Source organism: Podarcis pityusensis (genome assembly GCF_964106645.2).
Source record: "Podarcis pityusensis genome assembly, chromosome: 1".
Taxonomy (NCBI): Eukaryota; Metazoa; Chordata; class Lepidosauria; order Squamata; family Lacertidae; genus Podarcis; species Podarcis pityusensis.
In genome coordinates, this window is record NC_138028.1 from 129,180,605 (window position 1) to 129,194,330 (window position 13,726).

Here is a 13,726-nt window from a genome sequence, read left to right on the forward strand (position 1 = left end):
AGTGCTGCGCTGCGCATGCATTTTGCTAAAACTAATTTGTGTACAGAGCCGGAGCCATCATCTCCAAGGATATCAACTCAGCAACTTTCGCCGGAGCTAATATTCACTTGAAAGAATAGAACTGTTGAAAGAGAAGCAATTTACACAGCGGGGTCTTCAGGTGCCAAGTGTGAGAGTTCAGAGGTGGAATGTGGCGGTGCATCTGCAATATTTATTTTGTGGCTGCGCGGACTTTATGACCTTTGCTATTTATATACCGTATTTTTTGCACCATAACACTCACTTTTTTCCTCCTAGAAAGTAAGGGGAAATGTCTGTGCGTGTTATGGAGGGAATGCCTACGGGTGGCATGCCTATGGATTTTCCTCCTCTAAAAGCTACGTGCGTGTTATGGTCGGGTGCGTGTTATAGAGCGAAAAATATGGTAAGTAGCGCACGGTGACAGACATGCCCAAGGTAATTTTGCAGCCTCTGCCAAAGTGAACACCCTAACTGCCGAATACGCTCTCAGTTGAAATGCAATTTTTAAAAAAATGTATTAGGTGAGCCTCTTTTAGCAAAAAGCCAGGAAATGATTAATAATGATCATGGCCACTGGTCCCATCACCTCCTGGCAAATAGAAGGGGAAGAAATGGAGGCAGTGAGAGATTTTACTTTCTTGGGCTCCATGATCACCGCAGATGGTGACAGCAGCCACGAAATTAAAAGACGCCTGCTTCTTGGGAGAAAAGCAATGACAAACATAGACAGCTTCTTAAAAAGCAGAGACATCACCTTGCCGACAAAGGTCCGTATACTTAAAGCTATGGTTTTCCCAGTAGTGATTTATGGAATTGAGAGCTGGACCATAAAGAAGGCTGATCGCCGAAGAATTGATGCTTTTGAATTATGGTGCTGGAGGAGACTCTTGAGGGTCCCATGGACTGCAAGAAGATCAAACCTATCTGTTCTGAAGGAAATCAGCCCTGAGTGCTCACTGGAAGGACAGATCCTGAAGCTGAGGTTCCAATACTTTGGCCACCTCATGAGAAGAGAAGACTCCCTGGAAAAGAGAGGAAGGATTGAGGGCACAAGGAGAAGGGACGACAGAGGACGAGATGGTTGGACAGTGTTCTCGAAGCTACCAGCATGAGTTTGACCAAACTGCGGGAGGCAGTGGAGGACAGAAGTGCCTGGTGTGCTCTGGTCCATGGGGTCCCGAAGAGTCGGACACAACTAAACGACTAAACAACAATAAGGCCCTATTATGCTGATCTAGGACCACTTTGTGACTCTCTGGCCTTTGCCTACAAGTGTATATAAGCTCCATATCCTTCCCCCGCCGCGTTTTGAGTGCATCAAACTTGGGAGTTCTAATCCTTTCCTAATGCCTGGCTTTGAAAAGCCTCTTTCGGTCTGCTTGGGAAAGCAGTTTGAACGCTTATTTGTTTTGTACATTTTCTATTGCTGTTTGTATTTTGAAAAGCACTCCGAGGACATGTTGCGTGAAAGGCACTCTACCAAAATCTAGCTGAAAGTAGCCTGCTGTATAACTTTGTACACTTTCAGAAGACTGATTCTCAAGAGCACTTGACAGACTTTACCGGTTTCTGCAGCGAATACACCCGTATAGTATAAGCAGAACACGCCTCGCCCCCCTCCTCAAACGAGGTGATGCTCACTCCCCCTGCCTGTTCGAATTGAATTCTCAGGACAACTTAGCGTTGGAAGAAAACCCAGGAGGAAAGGATCTAATCCTGTCCTAAAATGAGGATTTTCAACACAGTTTCTTCTGGGGGGAAAGAAAAAGAATATTAGAGACATACAAACGGTATAAACTGAAAACAACATTTTTTTATTTTACTTTTTGCTAATGTGTGCAGTTTATTTTAGTTACCGTATTTTTTGCACCATAACACTCACTTTTTTCCTCCTAGAAAGTAAGGGGAAATGTCTGTGCGTGTTATGGAGGGAATGCCTACGGGTGGCATGCCTACGGATTTTCCTCCTCTAAAAACTACATGCGTGTTATGGTCGGGTGCATGTTATAGAGCGAAAAATACGGTATATTCTGAGGTCTCACTGAGTTCCAAATCCTTAGTCACACTCTCAGCTGTTACAGTGGTACCTCGGGTTAAGTACTTAATTCGTTCCGGAGGTCCGTACTTAACCTGAAACAGTTCTTAACCTGAAGCAACACTTTAGCTAATGGGGCCTCCTGCTGCTGCCACGCCGTCAGAGCACAATTTCTGTTCTCATCCTGAAGCAAAGTTCTTAACCTGAAGCAATATTTCTGGGTTAACGGAGTATGTAACCTGAAGCGTACGTAACCTGAAGCGTATGTAACTCGAGGTACCACTGTAGTATCCTTTGCATGATGGGAAACCCAGCAGCTTGGTCCTGTGATCCAGCTCAGGTGATTACATCACAATCTCTACATGTGCCCTTGCTGACTCTGCAAATTAAAAGAAATACCTCATTTGGGTGATTTTAGCTTAATAAGCCAACATATAAATTAGTATATTGCTCATTTGCACAGCTTCAACTTAAAACTTCCCCCGCCCCCAGCTACTGATTTCCCCCTGCAGTTGCTCCCAACCTGTTTTTGGTCCACAAATGAAAGTTAGTTTGTTGGAAGTTAGTCTGTTGGTATAAGGTAAAAAGGTAAAAGACCTCTAGATGGTAAAATCCAGTCAAAGGAGACTATGGGGTTGCGGCACTCATCTTGTTTCAGGCTGAGGGAACTGGCCTTTGTCCGCAGACAGCTTTCCGGGTCATGTGGCCAGCATGACTAAACCACCTCTGGTGCAATGGGACACCAGGATGGAAACCAGAGTGCACAGAAACGCTGTTTACCTTCCCGCTGGAGTGGTACCTATTTATCTACTTGCACTGGTGTGCTTTCGAACTGCTAGGTTGGTAGGAGCTGGGACAGAGCAATGGGAGCTCACCCTGTTGTCGGGATTCGAACCGCTGACCTTCCGATCGGCAAGCCCAAGAGGCTTGGTGGTTTAGACCACAGCACCACACGCTCCCTGTTGGTATACATATGTCTCGAGAAACAATGTGCCTCCAGAGGTGAAGTCAAATTGCTGCAGTAGCTGCACCAGAGGGACCTCCTTGGGGCACAAGTCTGGGCAGTGTGTATGGAGGTCCTGGACTGCCCAGACAACCAGATTCTTTCTTTCTTTTCCAAAAAATTTTATTGATTTTCCAAAAATTTAAAACAAACAGACAAACAAACATACATACATCCTGTCTGAATCTTGGTAACATTATTAAGTGACTCCCTCAAATCCCCTTGGCTGAATTTTATTACATATCATTTTAACAGTTTTCCAAAATCGATTTTCTCAAAAAATTAACTTGATCACTTAACATATTTCATTCTTTCTAATTTAGCTTTAAACATCTTAAATCCTATCCTTACATATCTAAATCCTAAGCCTATTACTTGCAAGCCTTTCCAATTAAGTTATCTTAACATATTTAGCTAAATAATCTTTAAATTTCATCCATTCTTCCTGGTACTCCTCCTCCTTCTGGTCGCGGACTCTTCCAGTCAGGTTAGCCAGCTCTGAAAAATCCATCATCTTCATCTGCCATTCCTCCACTGTTGGGACTTCTTGTGTTTTCCAATTCTTAGCTAACAAAATTCTTGCTGCAGTTGTGGCATACAAAAATAATTTAACATCTTTCTTGGGCAATTCCAAACCTGTTATTCCAAGAAGGGAGGCCTCTGGTTTCTTAGTAAATGTATATTTTAACATTTTTTTCAGTTCATTATAAATCTCCCCAGAAGTCTTTCACCTTGGGGCAGGTCCACCACATATGAAAAAGGTACCTTCTTTTTCTTTACATTTCCAGCATAGATCATCACTATTGTGATAAATCTTTGCTAATTTTACAGGGGTTAAGTAACATCCCAGACAACCAGATTCTTGGCTTCACTGATGTGGTTCAAATGAAAGCAGAGCAATATGTTTGGCACCAGCTTGCCTGCAGGAGTTGCCGGAAGGAGGCATATAGGCTGCTCTCCACTCTGGATTGGTGTAGAGTTTACTTCTTAGGATTTTCTTCTCCTGAAGATACCCCTCAAGGAAGCTGAGGTTTAGGATCAGAGCTTTCCATCTAGATGAGTTCCCTTCCCAGGTTGACAAGCCCATCTGGCCCTCATTTCCCTCTATAGCTCATGCAGAAGCCTCCTTCTTGACCATAGGACCCACTCTTGGTCACATCTGCCAGAGCCTTGTCTTCACATGCAGGGGAAGACCCTAACTCACCGATGGGTTGAGACCCATCAGCTACCCTCACCTGGTTTAGCCAGCCAGTTGAAGCTGCCCCCAGGGTGTGGCCACTCTCGCATGTGTACAGCTTCTAGGAGCCACAGGTGAGAGCTGAGTGCAGGATGGGCAAACTATCCCAGAAGGACCATGAGGTGTGTCCCCACCACCACCAGAGGCACTACCAGTGACAAATGCTGATCGTGGAGTATTACAAAGGCTCCAACGATCAAGGTGGAATGGAGGAGCATTTAATATCAGGACAACGAACAGGAATATCAAGAGATTTCAGTTCAGATGCATCACAAACAAACCTGAAGCAAAGCATTTTGCACAACTTTAAAAAATGCACTAGGAAGTGGACTAGAAGTACAGTGGTACCTCGGGTTACATACGCTTCAGGTTACATACGCTTCAGGTTACGTACGCTTCAGGTTACAGACTCCGCTAACCCAGAAATAGTGCTTCAGGTTAAGAACTTTGCTTCAGGATGAGAACAGAAATCGGGCTCCGGTGGTGCGGCAGCAGCAGAAGGCCCCATTAGCTAAAGTGGTGCTTCTGGTCAAGAACAGTTTCAGGTTAAGAACGGAGCTCCGGAACGAATTAAGTACTTAACCTGAGGTACCACTGTAGTGACAGATCTTCAGATGCAGAATGAACACCTTCTCCAAATGAGTATCAGCTACAGATCATGCAGTATACTGCTCCATTTTCTTCTTAATAGGGAAAAACACTGCAATTTTAAAATTGAGGGGGGGAGCCAGGGAGACAATGAAAGAAGTTCTGTGAAGGATAATGTTACTCTCACGGTTGGGGGACATTTGCAGGGAAACCCACCCTCGAAATCCGAGTCTGATCCTTTCGAAATCTGCTCTCTGGCTTTCTTTCTCTCCCTTCCCTGACCTTCCCTCTTGCTGCTTTCAACAACTTAATTTCCTTTTGCTGCCATAGCAACGCAGAAACAACCTCAGAGCGCAATTGGGATCATGGTGGCGTTTCACAAATCCTCGGACCAACCAGAACGGAAGAAACGGCCACAGGACAGGCAGTCGAAAAATTCACACCCAGAAAAGTGAAAACGACAAGAGGACTCAACTTGAAGTGGGCTTTTCTGTGGGTGTTATCCGTACCTGGATGCAGATCAAGTTTACGGAATAATGCATGCCATTAAAATGAGCCAAGCCTAAACATTGTTGCCCAGCGTTCTGCTTAGATGAGGCTCTCCTAAAATGGATAGGAGCAAAGGAAAAAGCTACTGAAGTCGTACACATATGCACTCGTTCTAAAATGTCGCACCTGTCTATATTAAGTCGTGGCACTGGGCAGGTGGTCCGAAAGAAGGAGGAGAAGCTGGAGGTGTATTTTAATCCAGAGGTGAGTCCTTGTCCCCAGGTTGCAATGTAGACACTTAGCTGCTAATGCTGAAATCGCGGCGCAGTTATTTTCTATCTGTCCTCCTTAACCAGTGTTAAAAGAGATGTTTTGCCTATGAATCCTCCCCCACATGTACACAATTTGTTGCAGCTAAGATAAAAAGGTAAAGGGGTCCCTGACCATTAGGTCCAGTCTTGACCGATTCTAGGGTTGCCGGCGCTCATCTCGCTTTATTGGCCGAGGGAGCCGGCGTACAGCTTCCGGGTCATGTGGCCAGCATGGCTAAGCCGCTTCTGGCGAACCAGAGCAGCGCACGGAAACGCCGTTTACCTTCCCGCTGGAGCGGTACCTATTTATCTACTTGCACTTTGACGTGCTTTTGGACTGCTAGGTTAGCAGGAGCAGGGACCGAGCAACGGGAGCTCATCCCGTCGCAGGGATTTGAACCACCAACCTTCTGATTGGCAAGTCCTAGGCTCAGTGGTTTAACCCACAGCGCCACCCGAGTCCATATATATATATATATATATATATATATGCAGATGCAAATGTAAAGATAATTGTTGTTGTTGTTTAGTCATTTAGTCGTGTCCGACTCTTCGTGACCCCCTGGACCAGAGCACGCCAGGCATTCCTGTCTTCCACTGCCTCCCGCAGTTTGGTCAAACTCATGCTGGTAGCTTCGAGAACGCTATCCAACCATCTCATCCTCTGTCGTCCCCTTCTCCTTGCGCCCTCCATCTTTCCCAACAAGAGGGTATTTTCCAGGGAGTCTTCTCTTCTCATGAGGTGGCCAAAGTATTGGAGCCTCAGCTTCAGGATCTGTCCTTCCAGTGAGCGTAAAGATAATTACTCGACTTCAAATAGAAATACGCTACATCTCGCCGCTGTGGCCGCTTAGCTTGCTGTCTGGGTGCTAACTGTTGGTGGGCTACTTCAAGGCCCCTTTTTATCTTTAAATTGGACTTGGACCAGACAGCTCTTCAGAGAGAGACTGCCCTCTTTGTTAAGGTCGCAAGCCTACTTTAGTGGCAACTCATCACATGGTTCCGCCCCAAGACTTTCTCTACAGTCCATGTCGGTTGACGCTGGAGGATTACAGTAGTCCCCTGTCGAGGCTGAAATACAGTATAACCCGTGTTTCTGAGGCCTTGATCTCATGACCGCTTCATCATGCGGAAGCCACAGGAAAAGCCTCGCCTGCGCTGACTTCCAGCTGCTCCCAGAGGATGCTGAGCCCATCACGTGAATCCACTTCCAATGATAAATTCAGTGTGTGTGTGTGTGTGTGTGTGTGTGTGTCAGAGCAGCTTAATTGCTAGAAGTCAGAACCTTCCCAATTCCTTCATGTAGTTAATTGCTTGTAAGGCTAGCTGCCAGTCACATGTGGCATTCATGCCAGTACCTGAATAGATTTATGGTATGAATGTTTTCTTTTCAAATACTCCTCAAATACATTGCACCTTATTCAGATAGTTTGCATGGTGAACCATCTCAGTCTAAAAATATTCAGAAACGTAACAGAGATCAATTCCCTTTAACCACACACAGTTTTTTTATTATCATTATCAGGCAGCAGCTGCCGACATTGTGACACAGGGTCCTGTAATAAGATTATTGGAGAAACCCTTTTTCTAGGGGGGAAGCTGTAAGAATACAAAGACCAGGGAAACCATTTTGTGTTGTGGAATCGTTTCGCAGAGCTGATGTGGAATACCTTTTCTTTTTGCACTCAAGTCTCTGTGTGCAAAATTCGATGGATTCGGTTGTGACAAATGTTGCAGGTCCTTTTTTCTGAAGTATGTTCTGGAGGCTTCTGTGATTTGTGTACTGTGTTCATGCTTCACATGAGATCAGTCATGCTGCCCTGTAAAGCCCCCATAACGTAATAAGGAGGGTTGGGAAAGGTACCAGTATTTTATGGTGTTTCGTAACGGGGGGGGGGGGGGAAAGGTTGCTGCTGTTCCCTCCTCATCTCACATACAGTGGTACCTCAGGTTAAGTACTTAATTCGTTCTGGAGGTCCGTTCTTAACCTGGAACTGTTCTTAACCTGAAGCACCACTTTAGCTAATGGGGCCTCCTGCTGCTGCTGCGCCGCCAGAGCACGATTTCTGTTCTCATCCTGAAGCAAAGTTCATAACCTGAAGCACTATTTCTGGGTTAGCGGAGTCTGTAACCTGAAGCGTATGTAACCTGAAGCATATGTAACCCGAGGTACCACTGTACAGTCGTACCTTGGATCCTGGACACCCTGGAACTCGGACGTTTCGGCTCCCGAATGCCTCAAACCCGGAAACGATTGTTCCAGTTTGCGAACGTTATTTCAGAACCCAAACATCCAACAGGGCTTCTGCGGCTTCTGATTGGCTGCAATCAGAAGCTGTGATTTGGTTTTTGAACATTTTAGAAGTTAAATGGACTTCCGGAATGGACTCCGTTTGACTTCCAAGGTATGACTGTATTTAGAAGCAAGATGACATGCTCTGAGCTGTAGAAAGTTTAAAAGAAGTCCAGCTCAAGGAGCACATTATACACTCTCTCCACACGGTCACCCACATAATTCCACAACAGCTACTGTATTAATGAAACAGAATTGGTTTAGTTTGAGAAGAACCAGAAAATACATAACACAAAGGGGCCTCAGTGGCTATTGTAAGAGGGTAAGCACATCAGACAGAAGGACATTATTTCTCAAGCTACAGGATACCAGTGGATTGTGGCTAATGCCATGTGTAAAGGTACAGGTAAAGGGACCCCTGACCGTTGGGTCCAGTCACGAATGGCTCTGGGGTTGCGGCGCTCACCTCGTTTTATTGGCCGAGGGAGCCAGCGTACAGCTTCCGGGTCATGTGGCCAGCATGACTAAGCCGCTTCTGGCAAACCAGAGCAGTGCACGGAAACACCGTTTACCTTCCCGCTAGAGTGGTACCTATTTATCTACTTACACCTTGACGTGCTTTCGAACTGCTAGGTTGGCAGGAGCTGGGACCGAGCAACGGGAGCTCACCCCATCATGGGGATTCGAACCGCCGACCTTCTGATCGGCAAGCCCTAGGCTCTGTGGTTTAGACCACAGCACCACCAGCGTCCTTAATGCCCTGTTTACTAGGCTTCAAAAAGTAGCAGGGGGCACTGTAGTGGATGAGAAGTGAGCGGTGAGAGGTGAGCATGCCAGCTGCATGTGCAGAAGTAGGAAACCTCGTTGAGTTTCCCTTCTTAATGCCCATGTTTATATTTTAACGTTTTGATGGGATTATTCTATTGTGTACGGGCAACCACAATTTTAGGCGCAATCAGTATGCGCATAATTGTGCACATGTATGCAGCATGTAGGAAACCTCGTTGAGTTTCCCTTCTTAATGCCCATGTTTATATTTTAACGTTTTGATGGGATTATTCTATTGTGTACGGGCAACCACAATTTTAGGCGCAATCAGTATGCGCATAATTGTGCACATGTATGCAGCGCTGAACCCGGAAATGTCATAAAAGACGTTGCTAAAAGGGCAGGTGTCGGGCAGAAGGGGGTGTTTCAATTGCGTGTGATAGTGCGCAATGACCTGGAACGCAACCTCCACACAGATCAGGGGTTGCCTTTATTTTAATTATGGGTGCTTACGTTTAAATGTTTGTGTAACTGGTTTTTGCGTGTCGAGGTCCCCGGCCACCCCAATAACTCACACATCACACATCAATTTTTGTTTAAGGTTTTTGGCATGATTTTGGCCACAACCTTATTTGAATACACACATGTGAGTGGTTGCTTAGGCATTGGTTCCGACTATCTGTCCTTGCCCAGGGGACAGAACTGACTTCCGGATTCCAGCAGAAGCCAGTCAGGGAAACAAATATTGGGGAGAAATGAAGCTGAGCATCAGTCCCTCACTTCTCACCCTCATGCTGCTGGGGGCATGCACAGCCCAAGTCCGATGCCAGGGACAAGGACGAAAAGGATGGCAAGCCCCTGGATTCCTTTAATAGAATTCCCTCTCAGCACCACCATTGGAGGGGTAGGCATTTACCCCTCCACCAACCAATGTGAACCAATGCCTAACCGCCAACCTTACAAGTTGTGACGATTTGCTACGCAGTAGGCAAAAACCAAATGGCACCAGCCAATCAGCCAAATGGACAAAATTCCTACCAGGCCCCTGCCTCAAAGCAGACGACCCCATGACAGGCATAGCAAGGTCAAAGCAAACAAATCCCCCCAATTCAGGGAGGGTGGGCGGGTGATCCGATGCAAGCAGCCAAGAGGACGCCCAAGGTTGGGCGTCCAGTATTTAAACCTCTGACCCCTCCTCCAAATTGGCAACAAGGAAATCAACCCAGAGACCCGATTTTCCCAATCCCTGCCTGGGTCTCAAACTTCCACCCAGCAACAGTGGGGTGGCCTGTAGGCCCCCACCGCAACACGTGCTCTCTGTTAGGGAGAACACACTTTATGCTTTGTAAAAGCGCTTAGAGGCTTGTTTTGCCATTAAGCGATATATAAATTAATAATGCATTTATTTATTTTTTACATGTTAGGATTATTTGAACTGGCAGTCCCTTGAAACCGATTTCCACGACTATCATGACCTGGAGGGAGACTGCGGACTGTGTCTTCCTAAAACCTACAGCACGAGAACAGGCGCGTTACTTCTCTATTCAGAAGATCTAGCCAAACCATCAAGGAAGCTGAAAGGAATAAGGAAGACGCGGCGAAGACTTAGAAGCAAAAGCCAGACAATACACATAGAGCTTCACACCCTCCAAGATCTGGTGCGAGCCATCTTGGCATATGGACGCAAAAAGGTAAGAGAGCATAGCCCAATTGTATTCAGGAATTAGTAGGTTATTTCTAATTATACATTTAAAAAAAGAGGGGGGGGAAATGCACATCTAATAGATCACATATGTGGGCATTTCAATATCGTCTATGCCCATATATATATATATATATATATATTTGTTGTTGTTATTATAGTTTAGTCGTGTCCGACTCTTTGTGACTCCATGGACCAGAGCTGCAACTAGGTACCTGGGCTCCCAGCAACACTGGAATTGGACCCCAGGCATGGAAGAGACTTCTATGGCAGCCTGGAGAAATTCCACTCCGCCTTTTGGGTCAGAGTTCTTTCACAGATGTTGTTGTTGTTTAGTCGTGTCCGACTCTTTGTGACCCCATGGACCAGAGCACGCCAGGCACTCCTGTCTTCCACTGCCTCTCATAGTTTGGTCAAACTTACGTTCGTAGCTTCGAGAACACTGTCCAACCATCTCGTCCTCTGTCGTCCCCTTCTCCTTGTGCCCTCCATCTTTCCCAACATCAGGGTCTTTTCCAGGGAGTCTTCTCTTCTCATGAGGTGGCCAAAGTATTGGAGCCTTAGGTTCAGGATCTGTCCTTCCAGTGAGCACTCAGGGCTGATTTCCTTAAGAATGGATAGGTTTGATCTTCTTGCAGTCTATGGGACTCTCAAGAGTCTCCTCCAGCACCAGAATTCAAAAGCATCAATTCTTCAGCAATCAGCCTTCTTTATGGTCCAGCTCTCACTCCCATACATCACTTCTGGGAAAACCATTGCTTGAACTATACGGACCTTTGTTGGCAAGGTGATGTCTCTGCTTTTTAAGATGCTGTCTAGGTTTGTCATTGTTTTTCTCCCAAGAAGCAGGCATCTTTTCATTTCGTGGCTGCTGTCACCATCTGCAGTGATCATGGAACCCAAGAAAGTAAAATCTCTCACTGCCTCCATTTCTTCCCCTTCTATTTGCCAGGAGGTGATATCCTAGCCATTTTACTGCCATTCTTTTGCCCAACACATCCTGGAAATTGTAATTTGGTAAGGTGCTTTGAGATGTCCTCAATTCCCATGCAAAGTGCAACAATTCTGAGAAGAGAGCATTAAACCAACTCAAGCCTGTAACGTGGATTTACTCACACAAATAAATTTCCTTCAACACGACTTCTAAATGAGAATTCAAACCATTGAGGAATATTACTCTGTGCACTTAAGGAAGCTGATATTAGAAGTATCTGGCCTATGGATAGATTAAACTAGCCATAATCAGTGCTTTTTTTCTTTAAAAAAATGTTTAGGGGTACTCTCATTTTCCTACTCATATTGAAATACTGCCCCTCAATGAGGCCAAACATAAATTCACAAAATGTTTAGGGGTATTGCTGTAAACAAAAATTGCCCTTTTCCCTTATGGGGTATCCAAGAGCCCATATAGAGGTCCTTACATAGGTTCCCTATAGGTAGGAGAAAATAACAGAGGCCAACCAGAGAATATTGAGAAGCAAAGCAGCTAGTAAGCTTGATCTTTATTGATCTGTTGCAACAGGGTGCTCCCCTCACACGCAGGAAAGGAGGAGGACCCACAAAAATGGCATGCAAGGCCTTATAAAGACTTTTGAAATTCCCATCCTGCAGATCAGGACCACCCCCAGAAACATCATACATACATCACAGAAGGGGTGTAACCTAAGACCACCCCTCAGATACATCACACCTACATCATAGAAAAGGCGGTCTTAAACAGAAATTTGAATGTTGTTTTTCTCCTCTCATTGTTTTTCTCCTGTCTGGCAGGTTCCTTGATTGTATTTCCTGGGTAGCCTGGCCAGTCTTTTGTAATGATAAATACTTAGTTCCTGGGCCAGGTCACAGGTGCACACCCTGTTCAAACAGAGACATACCCCTTAAGACAGGATTTGTAAAGGAAAAGACAATGGGGAGGCTTTTCCACTTTGACCTTGCAGAGAAAACATTTGCTCAGTTTAGGAATCAAAATGGTTCCAGGTTGGCCTTCCTGTGCTGATCTATGTACGTGCGGTTATGAACATTGCCATATATCTAAGACCATAAAATTCCTATCACAGTATGTGTACGCCTGGATACCCCCAGGAAAAAAGCACTGGCCATTATGGTGTACATCCAACGGAATTCCCTCTTTCACAAAGCTGGGGAGGGAATCCTTTACTAAATACTGTCTGACCCAATAAGGACTCCATTCCTGAAGAACGAAGACAAAAGACACCCCTGGAATCACTGCCTGTGGTACGAGCCGTATCAGTGTAGCCAAGCACGACATCCATCAAAGATTAAAGGAGAGAAAGGGTACTGCTGTGACCAAACACATGGAATCGTGTGCCGACTGCCACGAACAATTAGAATCCAGCAGGGATGTTCGCAGGCTTTTGCAAATCACGCTGCTGTCGGAGATGGCAGGGAAGGAAGGTGGAGTTAACCCAGTGCCATATTTACGTATAAGCTAAACAAGCTATAGCTTAGGGCCCCCTCTCTTGGGGGCCCCAGAAAAATTTAAAGGAAAAAACAACTGGATGTACATTTCCAAAATACAAGATAAAAAGCAAATAAAATAAAACCTACATACAGCAACAGTGTTTAGTGTTGTGTAGGCTCCTATTTGTTACATGCAAATGGACCTATTAGGTCCATAAATTAACATATAGCATATATTGAACACAAAAAACAGCGACAATTAGTTGTTGACAAAGGACAGCTGGACATATAAAGGGCCCCATTACCTTCAGTAGCTCAAAGTAAAGGTAAAGGGACGCCTGACCATTAGGTCCAGTCGTGACCGACTCTGGGGTTGCGCCGCTCATCTCGCTTTATTGGCCAAGGGAGCCAGCTTCCGGGTCACGTGGCCAGCATGACTAAGCTGCTTCTGGCGAACCAGAGCAGCACACGAAAACGCCGTTTACCTTCCCGCCGGAGCGGTACCTATTTATCTACTTGCACTTCGAGGTGCTTTCGAACTGCTAGGTTGGCAGGAGCAGGGACCGAGCAACGGGAACTCACCCCGTCGCAGGGATTCGAACCGCTGACCTTCTGATCGGCAAGTCCTAGGCTCTGTGGTTTAAGCCACAGCACCACCCGCGTCCCTTCAGTAGCTTAGGGCCTCATCAAACCTAAATCCAACCTTGAGTTAACCCATTGCTCCATCTGATCAGGCATATGGACGTTTTTTTAATTGGGAGAGCAGCAGAGTCCTAAAAGGTCATTTTGGAAAGTCCACCCTTCCTTCAAACCACAATTCATCCTGCCCCCATTTAACTGTTTCTGGTATAACCT

At 45.7% G+C, this 13,726-nt stretch overlaps 1 protein-coding gene across 1 annotated transcript in view; it reads left to right on the top strand.

Moving 5' to 3' along the window:
• The first annotated feature begins 5,104 nt into the window (after positions 1–5,104).
• Positions 5,105–13,726, top strand: part of KIAA2012 — a 90,678-nt gene continuing 82,056 nt past the window's right edge. The window contains exons 1-2 of the mRNA XM_081015784.1: positions 5,105–5,637; positions 10,170–10,436. Coding sequence (XP_080871910.1) covers positions 5,551–5,637; positions 10,170–10,436 — 354 coding nt within the window. The 5' untranslated portion in view covers positions 5,105–5,550. The remainder of the gene's footprint in view (positions 5,638–10,169; positions 10,437–13,726) is intronic.